General features: G+C 47.0%; 1 protein-coding gene across 4 annotated transcripts in view; it reads right to left on the bottom strand.

Annotated features, from left to right (window-relative positions):
* Positions 1 to 7,749: 7,749 nt before the first annotated feature.
* AOPEP (aminopeptidase O (putative)) overlaps positions 7,750 to 19,865 on the bottom strand; it is a 427,259-nt gene continuing 415,143 nt past the window's right edge. For 3 of the 4 annotated variants that reach the window (XM_007539869.3, XM_060200472.1, XM_060200474.1), the window contains 3 exons: positions 14,325 to 14,411; positions 12,377 to 12,521; positions 7,750 to 8,523 (listed from right to left, as the gene is read on the bottom strand). In XM_007539869.3, the coding sequence (XP_007539931.2) occupies positions 12,381 to 12,521; positions 14,325 to 14,411 (228 nt within the window). In that variant the 3' untranslated portion in view covers positions 7,750 to 8,523; positions 12,377 to 12,380. The other variant, XM_060200471.1, reaches the window with a different exon arrangement.

Raw genomic sequence — 19,865 nt, 5'->3', positions numbered from 1 at the left:
GCAAACACCAGTCTGTCCTCTGCCCAGCCTCCGTGATCCCATGCTCCACAGAATCGCCCCTGCCTTCAGATAAGTAAAGGCCACTTCTCCAGTTACCCCTTTCTTGTTTTATCACTAATTACAGCAGATACAACTATGCAGCTGCAATTATTTTCTGCTAAATTGGGTCTTATCTTTACAACCTAACATAAATATATCCTTGTGCCATCTCATCTGTAAACACTGAAACTGGTTCCCACTTAACTTCTGGTTTACCCCATAATTCACATTTTTCTTGGGCCTCCCTCCTTAAACATAACTGCTGTTTAAAGTCTTGGGAGACTGAAATCACCCATTCAGAATATGGTAACACAAGGCCTTGAGTGGAGAATGCTGGGCTTGCTTCTTGCTTTTCAAACATTGCCAAAAGTGTCCTCTCCAGTCTTAAGACACATACTTCTGCTTCCAAGGCCTGTTCTGCCTGACCTCATGTGACAAGGGAGGCCTATTAGAGCAGAAAAGAACTTTCCGGAACTCGGCACTCTTTGGCACTGTGGTGAGGGCCCAGCCACAGGCAAGAAACGCCTCCTGGGCTGGGCTTCACAGTGGCCCCAAGTCCCCAAAGGCTGAGCTGAAAGGAATTACAGGCAGAAGCACAAAACAAAACAAAAAAAGTCTGAAGGAAATAGAAACCTCAGCACACACCCAGTGGCCGTGGCTTCCCAGACAGAGCTGCAGAGGAGCTTCTGGGAAAGAGTTCAGGATGCTCCCCTGTGGGATCCTCCAGAGCTGTGGGGTCCCACAGAGGGTGCTGAGAGGGGCATCGGCAGGGCCCTTTACTTCTGGTCTCTCTCTGTTACACACACACACACACCTTTCCCATGTCCAGCTCCTGTGACTGGGCTCTTTGGCTGATGTTCCCAGGAAGCTCAGCTTTGCTGAGCCCGTGTTGGGCTGTGCACCCGCGGTCCGGGAAGGAGGCGCTCAGCAGCCTGTGCAAGTCCTGGGAGTTTGTAGTTTTATGGTAAATTCCTTTCACCCACCGGTTTGGCTGATGGCCTCCTCCCTCTTTCTTTATACCCTCTGGTCAGGGGAATGGAACAGAAATACCTTACTAAACAATCAATCTCCCAGACAGCATCAAAGGGTGGGAAAAGATCTATAAAACCTCATCCTTGAATGGCTCTAACTGGCCTTTCCTCTCTCCCACCTTGTAAACCCCCCAGGGCCCAGGATCATTGTCCTCAGGACAGAAGCCTGGGGGCTTGAAGTCTGTGTCCTTCTCATTGAGTTGGCTTCTTCTGGGCCCCACCCTGGGAGGTCTTAGAGCCCTCTGAGCTTCCGGACCACCCAGCCTGACCTTGAGTTCCAGGAGCCCTCAGTTTGGGCTGACTAAAGCCCCCACGCCACTGCACTTGTCACTAACTGACAAAAAGCTAGGGACAGCATCTGTCTTCCTGTTTGCTTAGGAATGAGGCAGAGCAGGCCGGCCTCAGGAAGGCCCCGGGCCTGGAGCAGCAAAATTCTATTTGACAGCAGCCAGCGGGGACAGGGGCCCACTTAGCAGGTGTGGCTGCCAACTGATGTGCTGGGAGGATTCCGCTCAGTTCCTCACCCTCCCACTCTGGGTCAGGGACATGCATGGAATGAGAGGGATGGTGGCTGACTTAACACTCAACAAAAATGGGCTCATGGTCATAAATCAATCACTTGGTGTTTGCTTTTCAGCTACTGATGAGCTGCAGTGGCCTTTGTGAGAGGCAGAAGTGACCAGTTTCCTGGCCCCCATCTAGGCTTCAGTGGCACCTTGCTGAGTCCTCCGCCACACATGCACAGATGTCGTTGGAAAGTTTTCTTTCACAGCTCTGCTGCTCATTTTGAAGAGCCTTTATTTATTTTGCCTTCAGGGTTATTGCTCTGGGGCTCAGTGCCGGGCTCTACAAAGCCTCTGCTCCTGGTTTTGTTTTGTTTTTTTCCATTTTATTGGATAGGACAAAGAGAAATTGAGAGGGGAAGGGGAGATAGAGTGGGAGAAAGACACCTGCAGACCTGCTTCCCTGCTTGTGAAGCCTCCCTGCTGCAGGTAGGGAGTGGGGGCACGAACCCGGATCCTTGTGGTGGTCCCTGTGCTTAGTTCTAGGTATGCTTAGTCAGATGCATGACTGCCTGACCCCTCAAAGAGGCTTTAAGGTTAGGGCTACAGTGTGCTATTTCTGACTTTGGGAACTGAGTTCTGCCTGCGTGTGTAACGTCTCTATAGCTTGTTTGGGAAATGGTTTTTTGGTTTGAAATTCCAATTAAAATGCTTTTTGAAATCTTTCTTCTAAAATAAAGGCCCAAGAAGGAAAACAGAATTGTCTCATTTATTTCTTCCCCCTGCCTGCTTGAAGCCAAAGGTCAGGCCATGGGTGCCCCCTTGTTTTCAAACATGGGAGGAAGAGGAAATGGAACTGCCCCAGGCAGGCCAGGGGGGAGGGGGTGGGGGGCATCCAGGCCCCAATTAGACTGGGCAGTCAGGCCAGGGTGCTTTTCCCCACATGGGACATTAGCACCTGGCAGGGTCGACCTGCTGTCCCCTGTCCACCCTGCTCTGGAAAGGCACAGGTCTGCTCATTAAGGTGGGGAGGTGTTCCGGTGTCTGGGTAGATTGTCTCAGAGAACAGTTGTTTGGCAATTAACCTATTAAGCTTCTCCAAGGATGAGAGTGCTTCCTTTTGCTTATTATTATTATTACTGATTTAATAATGATTGACAAGATTATAGGATAAGAGGGATACAATTCCATATAATTCCCATCACCAGTGTTCCATATCCCATCCCCTCCACTGGAAGCTATCCTATTCTTTTTTTTTTTTTTTCTTTTGCCTCTAGTTATTGCTGGGGCTCAGTGTCTGCACTTCGAATCCACTGCTCCTGGAGGCCATCCCCCACCCAACTTTTTATACTGGATAAGACATAGATATTGAGAGAGGAGGGGAAGATAAAGGAGAGGGGAGAAACATAGACACCTGCAGATCTGCTTCACTGCTTGTGAAATAATCCCTCTGCAGGTGGGGAGCCAGGGGCTTGAACTGGGATCCTTGTGTGGGTCCTTGCGCTTCAAACTATGTGTACTCGACCCAGTGCACTACAGACCCACCCTAGCTTTCCTATTTATCCCTCTGGGAGTATGGACTCAGGATCATTATGGAGTGCAGAAGGTGGGAGTTCTGGCTTCTGTAACTGCTTCTCTGTTGGACATGGGCATTGACAGGTCGATCCATACTCCCAGCCTGTCCCCATCTTTCCCTAGTGGGCCAGGTCTCTGGAGAGGTGGGGGTCCCAGGACACAATGGTGAGGTTGTCTGCCCAGGGAAGTCAGGTTGGTGTCATGGTAGCATTTGCAACTTGATGGCTGAAAAGCATTAAGATATCAAGAAAAAAAAAACCTGTTTAGTAATGAGGAACCTAAAGGTAAAAATATAGCAGATGAAATTTGGGGTCTTCATATTGGGAGGAGCTAGAAGTCTATTTTAGGTGTATTCCAAGGGGCCCAGTGACTTTACTAATTCTTGACTGAGCCCGACAGCTAACATGCAGGTAGGCTAGGAGTTTTGTCTGGGAAGATGGTGTCAGAGTTGAGGATAGGACTAGAAAGCTGGACCAGGGCAGAGAGGAGCTCCCAAATGTGAGAAAAATATGTAAATACCGTTAACTGTAAGTCCCAATGATTTGACCTTGGACCCATTTCTATTCATATTTAGCACAGAAGCCTGTGGTAACCTCTGCATTCCTGTAGGTCTGAGCTCACATTCTGTTGTTACAGCTAGGGACATTCTAGGCTGCACTCATTTCGGGTCCCGTCTTCCTCTGGTGGCAGAGTATGTTCACCCAGCCTCCCTTCAGAGAGTGGGGCAGTCCCTACCATTGCTGTTCTACATTGAGGGCAATATATCCTGTAGAGGGGGCTGGGTAGTGGTGCACTTGGTTGTGCGCATGTATTATAATGCACAGGTACCTGGGTTCGAGCCCCCACTCCCCACCTGCAGGGGGAAAGCTTTGCAAGTGGTGAAGCAGGGCTGCAGGTCTCTCTCTCTCTCCCTATCAGCCCCCTTCCCTCTTGATTTCTAGCTATCTCTACCCAGTAATATATATATATCCTGTAAAGGCCCACAAGAGGGTTTATGATGTTGTTCCTAATGGAGATAACCAGTGATGGTAGAGAGATGGTAGTTAGAGGTCTAGGCCCATCATATCTATGTGGGAACCCCAGGCTTCCCTGACTAGGGCCCTGGATGATGGGGTGGCCTGGTAGCAACCAAAAGGGCCGTCATTAAAGCCTGGTCTCTTGCCCTTATCCAGCTTTCGTAGTCCTTACTTTATCTGACAGGGTTAGCCCTAAAGTGATTGAGGGAAGTAAAATAGGAAGCAGGTGAGGAGATTATTTAGGTCTAAGTAGAAACTATTTGATTAATTACTTTATGGTGTCTTTTTTTTTTTAAGGTCTTTTTACTTGCCTGCTGTGCTTTTTGAGTCACTGCAAACTATTGCACACTTTTGCTAAAGCAAAAGGTGTGTATTTCCCCCTTACTTACGGATACATGTGCACATGTGCCCTCTCATGGGCCCTGGTCTATATCTAGGTTCTGTGGCTTTGTTAGGAAGGTCGCAACCCCAAAGTGAATTAAGGAGTCCTATGAGCTAGAAAAGGTCTCACCAGAGTAATGGAGCTGGAGGGCTGACATTCCACACCTGGAGTCTCTGGACACAGTCGAAAGTGGGACATGTCCAGGTGACACTGGTTGCCTTGATTTGAGATGAGCAGATGCAGGATCAAATGGTACAGACTGAGAGAAGCATGAAGGAAAATGAACCACACCTCAGAGGTTCCAGGACTGGGAGAAATGTTTTTTTTTTTTTTTTTTTTTTTAATATTTAGTCCCTTTTGTTGCCCTTTTTTGTTGTAGTTATTGTTGTTGATCTTGTTGTTGTTAGATAGGACAGAGAGAAATGGAGACAGGAGGGGAGACAGAGAGGGGGAGAGAAAGACAGACACCTGCAGACCTGCTTCACGGCTTGTGAAGCAACTCCCCTGCAGGCGGGGAGTTGGGGGCTTGAACTGGGATCCTTACACTGGTCCTTGTGCTTTGTGCCACCTGTGCTTAACCTGCTGCGCTACCGCCTGACTTACAGGGTTTTTTCTGCCTCCAGGGTTATCACGGGGGCTCAGTGCCTGCACTATGAATCCACTGCTCCTGGAGGCCATTTTTCTCATTTTGTTGCCCTTGTTATTGTTGGATAGGACAGAGAAAAATCGAGGACGGGAAGACAGAGAGGAAATAGAAAAGACACTTGCAGACCCACTTCACCTCCTGTGAAGCGACCTCCCCCCTTCAGGTGGGGAGCCGGGGGCTCGAACCGGGATTCTTATACTGGTCCTTGACCTTGGCGCCATGTACACTTAACCCGCTACACTACCTACAGAAATAGGGATTTTATAGAGAACGGGGAAGTTCCTGCTGCCTTTAAGAAGGCATACTGTGATAACCAAGTTATATGGGAATTTGGTTGACTTTGAAAATCCCATGGTTAGGGTTTACTGTACCATACAAGACCTTACCATGATTTATGTCATTTAATGCTATTTACAAACAACTGTATCTTATATACTGATAAGACCAGTTGCTTCTGGTTTCCCTAGTCTAAGATTATAGGTGATTTAATATTCTTTTTAAAAAGTCACTATTAGAACTGCATTAACTACTTAAGTCCACTGTTAAAATTCAATCAGGTTACTATTTTGAAACCTTAAGTGCTTAGATTGAAGGAATATATACTCAGAACTGAGGCCTATGCCTTAAAAAGCTTGAGACATTCAATCAATTTTTCTGCTCATATTGACTAAATAGTGATTTATAAGACCATAAAGCACCATTCCCACCACCAAAGGTCTGTGTCCCTACCCTCCAGCCCCCATAGTGGAGCTGAAAACCTACCCTCCCCTACCCCCAAGAGTTTTTTTTTTACTTTGCTGCAATACCTTTTGCTCTGTTATTAAACCTGCAAACCCAGCTGAGCTCAAATCCAGCTGGTGCTGTATCCGCCTGCCTGCTGGGTGGCAGGGTGCTGCCTTGCTCAGTGCCACCAGTGCACTGGGAGGCATCTGGTGGGTCCAGAATGTTGCACAAGGACCAAGTGTGTCATTTAACAGACTCCACTTCTAGGGTGGGACACCCTATGACCGGGCTATGAAATAATTCATGCCTGAGCCTCAGTGACACTGAGTGTCAGGGCCAAAGGTATAGACAGTTTAAGGAAACCAGAGTAACGGGCAGAGTTGGGGTTTCTTTGCCTTCACTGAGCCAGAGGATGTGGGTGCCTTCCTACCCTGACCCCTCTGCTGATAAATAGGTCGTTGAACACTTTCCTTCATATAATTTCTTTTCTTAGTTCTACTTAATTTTTTTCCCATTATCTTTATTTATTGGGTAGAGACAGCAGGGAAGGGCGAGACAGAGAGACACCTGTAGCCCTGCTTCACCACTCTCAAAGCTTTCCCCCTGCAGGTGGGGACCAGGGGGGATCAAACCCAGGTCCTTGAGCACTGTAACAATGTGCCCAGCTAGGTGTACCACACCCGGTCCCATATCAATTTCTCTCTTCTGTTCAGCCCGGAGCACCTCCCACCTTCATTTCTCAAGGGTCAGGGGCACCCTGGAACCAGAAAGTATTTTGCAAGGGAAGTGAAGAGAAACTACTGTTTAAGAAAGTGTTGGCCTCTTGCTATCATGCACAAGGACCCGGGCACAAGCTCTTTGTCCTGTAAAGGGGAAGTTTTACAAGTTGTGAAACAGTAATTCAGGTCTCTCTCTGGCACTATGAACCCTCTTAATTTCTGTCTCTATTAAAAATATGTGAAGGACAGAAGGAAGGAGGAAGAAATGAAAGAGGGAGAGAGAAGTCCCTAGGAGACTGTACAGAAGCTGAGCCCCAAGGGAAAAACCCTAGTGGCAAGAAAAAAAAGTTTTTGTCAAACCAACAAGTCCATGTGACCTCCCTCCCTACGGTGATAGTGAAAACAAGCTCAAATTCAAGCTTCTGTGGTCTCCAATGACAGTTTTCACCTGCACAACCCTCACCTGTAAACTGGATCAGGAATTTGGTCTCTCTGACAGAGGGGCTGAGTTTATTACTGAAAAAGATTTACTAGCCACACTTCAGGAGGTACTGTGGTGGGCAGGAAAGTCCTCAGCCATGTGTCTGTAGTTCACTTAGTATGTGGCCTTGAGCACAGAATTAAATCTGTCCAGGTCTGGTCCATGGTGCAGACCTGGTGTGGGTGCGGACCTGCCTTCACTGTCTGTATCCCTATGTCCATCTCTGTAAAATGGTCCAGCTCCTGCCCTGAGGCTCCCTGGGCATCCTGCAACACACCAGTCTGGACGTCAGGTACTGAGGTCACACTGAGAAAGCATCCCAGGGGCACAGTCTGTAGACTCAAGTCCCCTTCCACGAGCAGGGCAGCCAGCCACCCAATGTGTTTTTGTTGTCCTGAGATCAGATGAATCATTCAAAAGCATGACAGCTGAAGGTTTTTGCCTCCTTATGCCTCGCAGCCTCACTGCAATCCAGTAGGTGAGTGCTCCTCCTCTGCCTCCCAAAGAATAATGAGAGATGCTGAGGGAGAAACTAGGAAATGCAGATTCCTAGAAATCGGAGTGAAGGGGTCTTGCTAACAGGCCTCTTGCTCCCTCCACCCCCGGTAAATAAACAAAACACACACACACAAACTAATCTGTTACATTTTATTATTAATACATTTTAAAATTCTCCCCTTTTATTTTTTACCAAAATGCACAAATTTTGGGGGGGGGGGGAAGCTAAGAAAATGGACACATCAATCAAAAAGTCATTTACATCTTTCGGAAATGAAAGGAAGCTGGCAAAACAGCTCACCTGGACACTGTGTCTACTTGGTCCTATGTGTGACCAGGCTTTGAACCTGGCTCCTACTCCAGTGGAAGCAGCTGTGGGGCTGTGGTGTCTTTACCTCTCTCCCTGTGTCTGTCACTGTCTATCTAAAAAAGTCAGCCTGGAGTGCAGAAGCCCCAGTGCCAAGTCAAAATAATAAAGGAATGAAGTTCCAGGATGTTAGTGGTGTTCCTGGTCTCAGTTCATGGAAACCGTCCTTTTCAGAATGACAGAGACACCGTGCATGGCCACATGCTCATGGGAGGATGTGAAATGTTCAAGTTTGCACACTTGTCTCAGATTTTAATCGTTTGTGTGTGTGTGTGTGGGGGGGGGGGGGGATGCCTTGACCTCTCAGAAGAGATCCACGTCCGATTCAGTGTCTTGAGGTACCGTGTTGAGAATGAGGATGGCGTCTGTGAGGATGGATCTGCTTGCTAGGACCAGACTCTGAGATTGCTGCCCCAAGATGCAGACAAATGCTGTTGGGACTTCAGCAGCCCTACAATCCTTGCTTTGATGTCCCGGGTCACAGGATTCTGGTCCCACCAGGGCTGGGAAGAATGTGTGAAAAGAATCTCACTGTGATCTTTCCTGCGAAGGAAACAGCAATAAAATTTACTGCCAGTCACAGCGAAGGAATTCTTGTAAACAAGTACCTTTGTGTGCCTCTGCTCCCCACTCTGGGCAGGACTTTGGAGAGAGGACAGATGAGGCCCACAGCCTCGGCTCACAAAACCAGAGCCAGTAAGGCTCTCGGATGGACCACATACCGTTCACTTGTCTCCCATGTGGCTATGGCTGAGACTTTGCTCCTAAGACAGATTCTAGAAACTCAGCCCATTTCAGACCTACACGTCCTCTGCTTCAGGTTATCTATGCTTGACACTGTGGGGGCACTGCCTGGGTCACACACGCGTCTGTGCAGCGCCAACTGCGTTCTCGCTTTCCCGTCAACAGAGCATTATGAATCTCCCACTATCCACACAACAGAATCACGTACAGATGGCGGTGCCGCTGCTATGTTCAGTGGTGGCCGCCTGGCTGTCTTCGGGCGGCAGAGTCCAGCTCCTGAGACACTTATAAGCAGGAAGGCTTTTTGCTCTAGGGCTCGACTCCTGTTCCTGCTGAACTGAGCCAGTGTGTAAAATGAGAACTGATATCAGCTCAGTAGGCACCGGAGGGCGGGTCCAATCGAACAGCCTGGGGAAGCAGCAACTTGGCTAGGAGCTTGTCTTGCAGGAAACACAGAAACCTAGACTGCAAATAGAAGAGAGAGTTGACCACGCTCGGGAAGTTAGGACACGTGTCTCAGATGAGGGCACATCACCCAAATCACATGCAGCCAATTCCTGACACAGTGTTATTTGACTTTTTTGTGATGCATTTGGTTTAGTGTTTTTTTGTTTTTTAAAATATATATATAAATTTTGCAGCTTTCAATACATTTGATCTCTCAGGTGCCTAACTAGTGATCGTTTCTGCAGATTTTGGTCGGTTCTTTGCATTCCTGCAGGAGAAAAGTGTCTTGGCATCATGACTGGTGCATGGGCTGCTTGCTCACAACAGCCTCTGCCCCGCGTGGCTCCAACTTAACTGTCCCCATCTCACCTTCTCTTCAGGTGCAGAACTTAGCCACTGTGAACAAAGCGGAAACCAGTCACTGTTCACCAATCAGCTAAGCTCTGCACCTCATCAGAGAGGTCGTCGGCCGGGCATAGTAAGGGGGCAGTGAGCATCTTCTGTCATGTGGGCTTCTGTTTCCAGAGGAGAGCTACGAGGTGCATCTGTTCTCCGACTGCAGAGAGAGAGGAACTATAGCTTCTGAAGGAGCAGCCAAGGTCATGGTTGCGTGGTAATCCCTGGCAATGTGATTTTAATCTTAAGTCACAAATCAGCATGCCAGGAACCCAAGCAGCCAGAGCACTCTGGAGCAGCGGTGCCTGCCCTTCACAGCCCCTCACAGGCAGGGGTCCTCGGCACGAGGCGATGACACCACCTCCAGACCTCTGTGCTACAGACTGGCTTGATTGCTTCTTGCTATTTACTCAGCTTCCTAGAGGTGAAATGTGTTCAATTAAAAAGACAGAGAGATGACCACAAGACGCCAATGCAACTTGCAGGCCTGAAATTTTTAAAAAAGAGAAAGGAAAACAGAGAAAGAGAGAGAGAGAGAGAGGCCACAAGAGTGAGAAAAGGCACTGAGCAGCTATCGGGTGGCAGAGCTAGAAAGTGTGGTCCTTGCTCTGCTAGCTTCTCAGGCTGTAGATTGTAAGAGGTCTGGGATGTCTCAGGAGCCCTCTCAGACCTCAGAGTATGAACAACTTCCCAAATGCTGGAGGTGTGGCATGGGAGCACAGGTGTGCGCCGGCCTCAGAAGGCACGGAGACAGGAAGGGTGTCAGAGAGGAAGGAGGAAAGAAAATGTCATACTCACTTCCAGAATGTTTCCTCTGCCTGCCTGGGGCAAAAATCATCACAGAAGAAAATTCTGAGAGCCCTAAGAACCTGATGTGGGTCTCCAAAACTCGGAGCCCAGGGCACAGTCTGGCTCTACTATGCACAGTTCCAGGCAGTCCTCCCCCCAACACAAATTTTCCATGAAATTAAAGATCTAAAGAGAAATATGATTTATGTAGATTATCCTATGACGTTGGCAAAAAGACAACTGTGAAACTGTTCTGTTTCTCAGACTTGCCCCATCTCTGAACTGGACCTGAAGCTACCTGCAGGGAGAGTTTGGGGAATGTTTGCACATGCTACACAAGATATGTAACTATGGTAATTATTTCCACTGTTTCCTTTGCTTTTGGCAAACATGGGTCTGGAAAAGCAGGATCATACTTTAGAAACTTTTTTTTCTCTCCTGAGTAGTTGAGTTCTTTCAGATAAATGAGATACTTAGACAAGTCGCACAGAAATGATTGTCGTAAGCATGAAACATTAAAAGCAAACGAGATGTCCAACAGTGGGTTAAGGATATCACCATAAAATATTAAATAGCCACTAAAGTTATACTTATAGGTAATTTATATAACACGAAGAATGCTTGAGATTTGCTCAAATATAACAAGACATACTCTGTTATATGAACCTTTGAAGAAAAACTGAGAAGACACAATAATGATAATGACGGTTTGGGGAAAGAAATACACTGAAATATAATCCCACAGTCCTACTTATAAAACTTTATGTACTATTCACTGCTAAATTACTTTTATGATGCACAAACCTACAGTGAAAAACTAGCTGCTAAGATATAAACCTACCAGGTCCATTCCAAGCATAACTAACGGAGGAAATAATTTCTGTAAGTTAGGATGCCCACTCCAAATTAGTAAACTGGGGGAGGAGTCTCATTCTGCTTGAACCAGACGAAGCAGCCGCCAGGGGCCATGGGGCCAAGCAATGCACGCTTGGGTGAAAGGACAACAGCCAGTGTCAGGGTGCAGACTGGGACCATCTGAGGAACCTCAAATTCTCACACAGTCTGGGGGGGTGGGGTGAGGGGTGGATTGGGCTGACCTGGCAACTCCCAAGCTGGCCTTTACTGTGAAGAGCTGGGCCGAAGGCTTCCACTAGTCTCCCAGTCCTTCTTCTAAACTTAGATGTTCTCCCATGGTTTTTTGTGTGTGTGTGTGCGTGCAAATAACAAAACCTCACATGAACCAAACTCCCCAGGAGGAGGGGGCTGGCATGGAAGGAGTTTCTGCCCTGTGGTGAACTCACCGGATGAAGTGTGGTGCTACAGGGACCCTGTTGTCAGAGGTCACTTGGGTCTGTCTACTCTCTCTTTTTTTTTTTTTTGCCTCCAGAGTTATTGTGTGGGCATTTTTTTTTTCCATGTTATTGGATAAGACAAAGTTGAGAGAGGAGGGGAAGGGGGCTGGGCGGTATTAAGTGTACATGGCACAGAGCGCTAGGACCTGAGTCAGGGTCTTAGTTTGAGCCCCTGGCTCACCACCTGCGGGGGTGGGGGGGTTTTGCTTCACAAGGGGTGAAGCAGGTCTGCAGGTGTTTTTCTCTCTGTCTTATCAAAAAAATTGGAAAAAATAGCCACCAGAGCAGTGGTTCACGTTGCAAGCACTGAGCCCCAATGATAACCCTGGAGGTGAAAAAAAAAAAAAGAAAGAAAAAAAAGAGAATGGGGGGGGGGAGAGAAAGACAGACATCTGCAGCCCTGCTTCACCACTTGTAAAGTGTCCCCCTGAAGGTGAGAAGCTGGGGGCCCAGTCCAGAACCCTTGCACTCCGTACTGTGTGCCCTTAACCCAGTATGCCCCCAGCCGGCCCCCGGTCTGTCTACTCTTCAGTGTCACTTGCCACTGGAGTGGGAGTGCATAACGGATGCTGACTCTCTGCTCACTACTTGCTTACTGTTTTATTTGGCTCCTAGGAGAAGTCTACAGTCTGAATTGGAGCGTGAAGAAAGGAAAGGGAGAGATTCACCTCTTTAAAACAACATCTCGGACACCACCTCGGCCGTGGCTCTGTCCATCTGCTCCCTGGTCAGCTGGAAGCACCTGTGAGCGAGCTGCTGCTGCCGGGCGTCCTCACCCACCATCAGCTCCCCGTACAGATAGACGCCCATGGCCTGGGGGAGCGCCGAGACCAGAGAGAGTGAGAAAGGGAGATCTCACACACACTCACCGGGACAGAAAAGACATACAACCTAGAACACCAGAGCCGAGTAGTTGAACTTTCAAGTTTTGCAGTTTTCAAGCCCCACTTCCCAGCCCCGCATTTTATTTATCTTAGTGTAAGTTCAAGGACTTCCTAGCTATCAGTTCTGAGACAGACCCCGGTGACCTGACTGACAACAGAATGACAGTGAGCATTTTGTCTGGTGGTGACGGTGTTAGGAGGCACTGGACAGAGAGAGAGATTCCTAGAGGGATCATCATGAAAACAAGCTGAGGCAGGAAGACAGAAAATCGCCAAGGGTCAGTGCTCACGTCATGACACAGGCCTTCTTTCCAGAAAAGCATCTCCCTGGGTATGGCTGAGATACGAACACCACTGCTATTCAGCAGCTACGGGTAGCAAGAGCCGCCAAGGCTAGTCCCGAAAAGGTGCCTGTTGCTTCGGCTCTGACTGGCCCTCCACGGTCCCACTACTACAGCAAACAGTGGCTCTTCTGTTTCAGAAACAATACTGTAAAGGCTCATATCTCCATTTCCCCAGCCATCTAGAAATAGCCAATTATGTTCTGGAAGACCAGAGACCCCCTTTGGTTTTGTGCCTCCTCCTCGCCTGTTCCAAGTCTAAATCATGCCACAGATTATATTCTGCTAGAGCAGATTAAAGGGGTCCTCTCAGACTATACAAGACAAAAATTTGAGTAGCTGTGGGGTCGAAACGCTTTCCTGAAAAAGCTGCAAGACGGCAATCCTTACTGGGCATTGTTTAAAATACAGCGCAGCTAATTCTGGGTTCTGAAACAGACTTGTGCCTACATTTTGTTCTCCTTATACTCCCCCCTCTATGTTTCCAATGTTGCAAATGTGACATTTATTCTAGTACAAAGTCATGTATTTTTCATTGTGGGAATTACGAGCACTGACTTGCAGGCTGCCCTCTGGACTCAGGCTCTCTCAAAAGACCTTTTGTTTGCCATACCCCCACTGTCCACCCCACTGATTCTGACTCCATGCTATCAGCCCACAGAACTTGGCAGAAAGCTTGCTGGCAGGGACATGATCACACTAACGGGGACATACTGCAGGCTGGATGCCTGAGACAGACAGTCTGAGATGCATGTGTGAGTGCTACACTGGGCAGAGGTGGGTGGGTGTAACCCCTGCATAGTGCAGCCCAGCAGAGGGGAAAGGAGAATGTTCCCACATGTACACACATGCTTCAGCTACAGGCTCAATGAAAGGTCATGGGCTGCTTCCCTCGACGGGCAGCAAGGAAAGTTCTCAAGGGGACAGGAAGGAAGCTCAACATTGGGGCCTGGCCTGCACAGCAGGTGCAGGTACAGGCACAGGCTCAGACCGGCCCAGTCTGGAGCCTGTACCTTGCATATGCTTTAAAAATGGATCAACACAGATACACACCCTGGCGTCAATAAGTCACAAGCTTGCCCTGCAACTGGGATTGAGAGGTGCTGTGAGTCTGTGTCGACTGCATTTAGGTAAGAGGGGGTGGACAGCAAGTGAAAACCAAGAAAGCATGTAAGGGGCCTGGTGATGCAATGCTTTAGAAAGAAAGAAATCAAGAGCAAGAGAAGAAACCAGCTCAAAAGTGTACTGGGTAATCATCTTGCCAATTGTTAAAAAAAAAAAATCTTTGGAAAATGGTCATGTACTTTCTCTGAGAGAGATGTCAACAACTTGGTCACTAAGCAGTCAGGGGGCAGCAGTCAGAATCCCCAGGTGCTAAAATAAAAACGTACCTGATCCTCCTGAAGGAATTTCTCCACTTCTTTGTAAGCTCTCGTGTATTTGTGCTTAACAATGAGTTCACACCACCGATGGCGAACCTTCAACAAGAGAAAACACAGTAAAAGCCACAGATCGGTACCTTTCATTAGTCTGAAGAATTTAATCACTGAGAGCAGTTAGTGTTAGAAAAGTTACTCTCTTAATGTTGTTGACACTTGTATTTTTAAATCTCCTTTTAATTTAATTTCTTTTTACAAAGGAAAAACTGTTTTTCACTCGCAGGGATGGTACTCAACATTAGCAGAGAAAAGTGTATGTTTCAGTTAAGAGTGTTCATGCCTTAAAACACACACACACACACACACACACACACTGCAAAATAACAAACAAAATGTAACTGGGAAATGAAATATACATCCCTACTGGTGCTCGGTCCTCACGTATACAGTGACTTGTGGTTCAATGCTGTTGATGGCAGCAATCAACACACCAAAAAGAAGACACTGCTCTGGGGTCTCTGCCTGTGAAGGCGGGAAGGAGCGGATCACCCAGCAACAGCAGATAGATATCGCCGCTCACCTACGCTTTTATCAAAGGTCTGCGGAACTCACTGAAGTCAGGCAAGCTCGATGTGGGTGTGGGTTAGTCAAGATCTACTTTACTAAAGGAAGTTTGCCAGCAGGAATTTACCAGAGATCCCTCCCACTCTTAGACCTGCAGACAGACAGTATGGGAGTTTGATTCAAGGACTGATGGACTTGGCAGATAAAGACATGCTTACCATCAAAGTGCCACTACCAAGATTCTGGTTCCAGAACCCAGTCCCATGCCATTTGCTATCTCAGCACATCACTCCGGATTATACCCGGCAACTAGGCTAGCATTTTATATCCCCTTTTTGGTTCACTTAATGTGGAAGCAATTATGTACATTAAACAGACAAACAAAAAACAACCCCAACCAAAACCAAAATGTCTTTCCATCATATTCTCTTGCTTTTATTGCCTTGGAAAAAGGAAGATCCTACCCTTTATAGTAACCCATCTATCTGCGGCAGTAGTAAAATGTAGGCAATTTCAACATTTTAGCAGGAGTCCCTATAAATTCTATTGTTACTCACTGGCCGGGTCAGATGTCTTCTTGGATCTACTATGAATCAATTTATAGGCAAACAATTAGGAAAGAAGGAAAGAAACAACTCTCTTGGCAAGAATCCTTCCCATAAGCCACAGAGAAGGTGTTAGCGTTGGGAGCCTGCTGCTTGCTGCTGCCTACCCCATCACCTGTAGGCAGCCACGCTCTGAAGTTCTAAGGACAAGATGCCAGTGAACTTTTAACATCCACATAGGAAATTTCAGAGGTCTAGGGAAATGAATGTTAACAGCCACCCACCAAACCATCACAACACAAATGGAAGCAGGTCAGACAGGACAGGTCTCAGAAATCTTTCCATCTTCAATACAAAGTTCTTTTCTTTACAGAACAGATGGTAAAAGGAAATATTCTGAGCAGAAAAACTATGTGACCAGAGATCAGAAGTACAGAGTGAACTGGAGTTCAGCGTACTATACCACCCTAGAGGAAAGCTGGACTTGATTCCTAGGCTGTGGTCTGAATGCCAAAAGCATGACAGAGAGAACTCCAAGGGTTGGAGAGAACTCATATAGCCACAAGATGTTTATTTCTCTCCCATTTAGTCACTTCAATATCTCAGGACACAGCTGCCCTATCCATGCACCAGTATTGCCTCTTACTTGTGAAAATAGGCACCAGCCCCCACAGCCCAGAAAGTGCAGCCTGGTGGGATGGTCAGCATTTTGGTAAGAGTCAGGATGGTGGCTGTCAGCCACTCTAGGGCCTTGAGAAAGAGCTGTACTTCTCACACTCAGAAAATGGGAATGTTTGTACCAGGTTTTAACAGGGTGTGTCCAGAATTCTGTGCTTCAAAGTGTTCTAATGACTCACACTTGTGTGACCACACCCTATCACATCTTGGTGATAGTCTCTAATTTTTAAAAAAGCTTAGGGGCATTGAATCATTTACACCATATTTTGAGAACGGGGCATTCAGTCTCTCATTTTTTTTTTCCTTCCTGTGCACCTTATGTCTACAAAGCTTAAGTTAGGGCAGGAGGCAGGAGTGGTGCCACCATGAGTGGGTGAAGGCCCAGGAGATGGGTGAGTGAAAGAGGTCCTTCCACAGCCAATGTAAAGTCAGCATTTCAACTCCTGTTACTGTTAAAAAGTTTACTGTTATGATTAATATGCAGTCAAATCTTCCGACTCCTAAAGGCTGATATGGCCTCCAGCAAGTAGAGGCAAGTCCTTCTCCCCTCTCCACTACGGCAAGACCAGAAGAAACAAGTCTTTTCAATACAAAGCAGCTAAAGGAATTTTGGTATTTTAGTAACAGGATATTTAATAGCTATCAGGGAGAGTTTGTGTGAGACTAGGAGCCCAGGAGATCTCATGCTTGTATGTGGGTTTTTACTTCTCTTTGTAATTTTTCTGTGAAACAAAGAAAATCCTTAGTTTTAGTCTCCTAAATATCTGAGGGCCCACAATTCATTCACAAAGTCACTTGTCACAATGTGAAATGGGTATTCCCACAAAGCTGGCAGCAAAAGAACTTCCCCCTAGTAACATTTCCACACTGCACGCTGATAGAATACCCCTTTTCTCCAGTTAAAGCAGCCCAGAAACCTTTGACTGAGGCTGTCACACACTTCTACACTGATAATGGATGAAATTAGCCTCTGTTGTTTACTGATCAACAGAGGTAGTGACCACCTGTCTTTTAGCTTACTCGATGAGACTAAAAATAAAATGACAGTGGCAGTGAGTGGTGATAGGGAGAAATCAACAGGGAGTGGCAGCCATAGGACTTGCATGTGAAAGGTCCCAGGTTCCATTTCCAGTCAGTACCAATGGCCAGAGCTGAGCAGTGTTCAAATAAATAGGATTGGCAAGACAGCTCACTTGGATCAAGTGTGCTTGCTTTGTCATGAGCATGACTCAGCAAGTCTGCACGACAGGGAGTTTTGGTGATATGGTATCTTTCTCTTCTCTATCTAACAAAGTTGGCTTGAAATGGTAAAGGCCCAGTGACAATAAATAAATAAATAAATAAATAAATAAATAAATAGGTAGATGCAGGCATCCTACAGCATAGATGGCTTCTTGATTCCAGTCATTTTAGTTTCAATGTCTCATGGGTGCAGTCTGTAGAGAACTGAATTAATGACACTTTAAATATTCATACTTTATAGATTTCAATTATTATCTTTACAGAATTGAACATATTTCATGAATTTCCGAGCTGTAACACAAATTTGCAAAGTTACTCTGTGTTCAGACTAAGAATCACCTGAGGGCCCCAAGTTAGAAAGAAAGAAAGAAAAAAAAACACTTAGCTCTGCATGAGCACCAAGCTGGCCAAGCTGGGACAAAGTTAACAAAGGGAAGACAGGCAGTGATGAGGGAAAGAGAGAAGAACACTTACGAAAACCAGAAAGGGAACACTGCAGTTGAGACTAGGACAAACTGGTGCTGTGGTGAAGGGCAGGGTTCCCCATACCTCACTGCAGCTACTCTGTGACAGCCTAGCAGGTGCTCAGAACCTGCTTCTCGAGGGTGGGTCCATCTCTCCCACAGTCTCCACTGTAGCCGCACCTGGGCCAGACCCCTTGGCAGGCCAACTCCAGGACAAGAATGCTCCCACCCAAACAATCCTGCCATGGGTGAGGCCTGGCACACAGATGACAGAGGAGGAAAAGACTAAAGGGAATTTCCTGATTCTTCCCTCCAAACCACAGTGAAGTTAGGACACAAATGTACCTACATAGGCATATACTGCAGTCTAATAGAAAGTACTTTGAAAATACGCTCAAGAGAAAATGAACTGGGGTGGGGGGGGTGGAGGGGTTTGATTTCACTTGGGCCACAAGTGGATCTTCATTATCACTGGAAATCCCCAGGTTCCTGAAGGCTCCACGAACAAAGGGTGGTGAGTGCCCAGAAAGGCAAGTGATTCTTTGGGCAGGATGTAGATTTGTGTGTGTGTGTGGGGGGGGGGGGTCCCCTCAGATGGCATCTTGCATAGGCCCTGCCTGTGAGACCAGTGGCTCATTCATTCCAAACATATTCATGGCAGCCAAGTCATTATTTGACGACACAAAAAACAGCATGGCGCAGGGTGACGGCCAATGCAAACATGTATGTACAGACTATGTGTGGTTCTGCATATGTACATGAAATACATACGTATGTATGTATATACACACACACTGAATCCAGTTTCAGTTTTTATACTTTCTCACTATATGCAACACAGATAGTCTCTGTTTTCGTTACGCTGGTTGATAACCTATTAAAGAGGCTTCATGACTTACTGTTTCTGACTCACTGTGAAAACCTAGGTGCTGAAGATCTGGTCGGTTACTCATTATCTCCATCGACCAGCCACTTGCTCTAGCGGTACCTGTATGTCTCCTTTGAGTGGAGCTTACAATTATTGCCGGCCCCTCTTAAGCTGTTGTGGGAACTGGCCAGGGTTGCCCACAGCAAGTGTCAGGAGATGGAGGAACATGTTTCTGACTTCCTACTTCAAAAGTTTTGTTTATGCAATCTACAAAAATTTGGAAGAAGTAATTTAAGTGGTGAAGTGATTAGAACAAGGTTCCTTGGCCTGCTGTTTGCCAAGTAGGTGGATGGGGATGAGGATACCTTACTGGCAGGGTTGGGTTCACGAGGCAGGAAAGGGGGAAAATGGATGGAACAGCCCAACTGGTGAAGACGGGAAGGTCCTGCCCTTGTCTGATCTCAGGAGGGCAGGCTGGCTGGCCCCTGTTCTAGAAAGTACACTCGTGCTAGGTTCCAGAGTGAGGAATAGGTAGTGGCGAGTCACTCGGTGATACCACAGAGCACAAGCTGGGGGTTCTTGCTCAGTTGTTGGTTTTAACCACAATTTTTATGTTTTTTTTTTTTTTTTTTTAATGAAGCCCCTTCAAAGAAATAAATGCAAATGGTAAACTTTTTTTGTGGACTCTGAGTTCCCTAAAAGTGAGGTTTGAAGACCAATGTTTTGTAGTGGAGTTACTGAACCTGGGGATGCACTGGATCGACCTTCTCGTGGTGCATCCTGTGAGTACCCATTTATTGGGGAAACTGACGATCCTTCCTAGCCAACTGAATCCACATGGATCCCAGTCACTTTCAAAGCCAGCAACAAGCAGACATCAGGCTCAACCTGACGCTGTTGACTGGCTACAGAAGAAGGGCAAACGCTAGAAGAAGAACTGAACCTGAAGAAGACTTTTACTGTGAAGTGGCTCCGAAGTTTTTCCTTCTGTTGATAACACTTGATACGTGGTTCCATCAGTGGTTCCCTCCTCAGATGTTCAGACCCCAAACAATCAGTGAGCTCCCTAAAGTCCTAAACGACACTGAATGTCTTTCAGCCTCTAAAGAAGGCTGGTGGGAGACCAGCTGGCAGAGGGGATGGAGACTGTCACTGTAGCTGCAGCTCCTCCATCACACCCTCCTATGCCAGT

The sequence above is a fragment of the Erinaceus europaeus genome, chromosome 10, assembly GCF_950295315.1.
Source record: "Erinaceus europaeus chromosome 10, mEriEur2.1, whole genome shotgun sequence".
In the NCBI taxonomy this organism is placed as follows: domain Eukaryota; kingdom Metazoa; phylum Chordata; class Mammalia; order Eulipotyphla; family Erinaceidae; genus Erinaceus; species Erinaceus europaeus.
The sequence above is the reverse complement of the archived record's forward strand: the minus strand, read 5'-3'. Positions and strand labels throughout refer to the sequence as shown.